Source organism: Anopheles bellator, unplaced genomic scaffold, assembly GCF_943735745.2.
Source record: "Anopheles bellator unplaced genomic scaffold, idAnoBellAS_SP24_06.2 scaffold02457_ctg1, whole genome shotgun sequence".
In the NCBI taxonomy this organism is placed as follows: Eukaryota; Metazoa; Arthropoda; class Insecta; order Diptera; family Culicidae; genus Anopheles; species Anopheles bellator.
Window position 1 is genome coordinate 1 of NW_026686579.1, and position 1359 is coordinate 1359.

The 1359-nt window shown below is 55.4% G+C and overlaps 1 protein-coding gene across 1 annotated transcript; it reads left to right on the plus strand.

Annotated features, from left to right (window-relative positions):
• Nucleotides 1–400: 400 nt before the first annotated feature.
• Nucleotides 401–1226, plus strand: LOC131214788 (liver carboxylesterase 1-like; the record flags this gene model as incomplete). Its single annotated transcript, XM_058209119.1, has 1 exon — nt 401–1226. A coding segment is annotated over exon 1 (826 nt), but the record flags the coding sequence as incomplete, so codon positions are not given.
• Nucleotides 1227–1359: the final 133 nt, after the last annotated feature.

The window sequence follows — 1359 nt, forward strand, 5'->3', positions numbered from 1 at the left end:
TTCCTGAAGGGCGTCATGTGAGATGTATAAAAGTCAACAGACGCGTCCATTAGACAGTGTTTAGCAGGTTGGTGCAACGATGTGGTTCGAAGTGTGGTTCCTTCTCACAACGGTGGCGTTTGGATACGGCCAAAATGAGGTACTGACTGACTGATCAGGGTAGCGTTCTCATTGGCTTGGTGACTGATTGAAGTCAACTTTTCAGGATCGACCTATTGTTGAGCTGACGGTTGGCCGGCTCAGGGGAACGACGAAACAGTGTGAATATGACTGTTCGTTCCATTCCTTCAAAGGCATCCCATACGCTCAGGCAGAGCGATTCAGTGATCCGGAACCACACCCCGGCTGGGCGGACGAAAGGGACGCTAGTGCGCATGGAGCCACCTGTCCTTCGTCGGACATGATTCCGAACGAGAGTGAGGACTGCCTGTTCCTCAATGTCTACACTCCGTCCTCCTCCAGCGGTCAGCGACCGGTCTTAGTGTTCATCCACGGCGGTGGTTACAGTGCTGGGTTTGGAGATGAAGGTCTCTACGGCAGCCAGTACTTCATGACGGAGGACGTGGTGGTCGTAACCTTCAACTATCGCCTGGGAGTGCTCGGATTTTTCAGTAGTGGCGATCAAGCCGCGGCCGGCAACTGGGGTCTCAAGGACTGCATCATGGCGTTACGCTGGGTTCAGGATCACATCGCGGCATTCGGAGGCGATGCGGGCAGCGTCACGATCTACGGTGAATCGGCTGGTGCTGCTATTGTCGACCTGCTCCTCCTATCGCCACTGACGGGTGGATTGTTCCACCGCGCGATCGCTAGCAGCGGATCGCCCTTCAACTCGTGGGCCTTCCAACCGAATCCAGTCCATTACGCGAAACGCTTGGCGGAAGTACTGGACCTGGAGACCACCGATACGACTGCTATGGTGGCAGCTCTCCGGCTGGTTCCGTACAGGGCGTTGATCGAGCAACAGGAAGATGTGTACTCGAGTGCACCACTACTGGGGCCTCTCGATTTTGGTCCGGTTGTCGAGCCACTAGACGCTCCCGGACCAATCGTCCTGCCACGGACGCCGATGGAGCTCATCGAGGACGGTGCGTACCAGGCGGTTCCTCTGTTGACTGGGTTCAACAACTTGGAGTCGATACTGTTAATAGTACAGGAGGACTTCACTTCCACGTTCAACGCGCATCCGCACTTATTGGTGCCGATGGCGTGGAACATTTCGGAAGGTAGTTCCGATGCTGGTGCCGTTATTGATGCGTTCGCTCAGTTCTACTGGCAAGGACAGACGCTGGGACCGGAGTTGTTGGAACCATTTTCTTGGTACATGACCGACGCAATGTTCGCGATCGGTGTACTGGA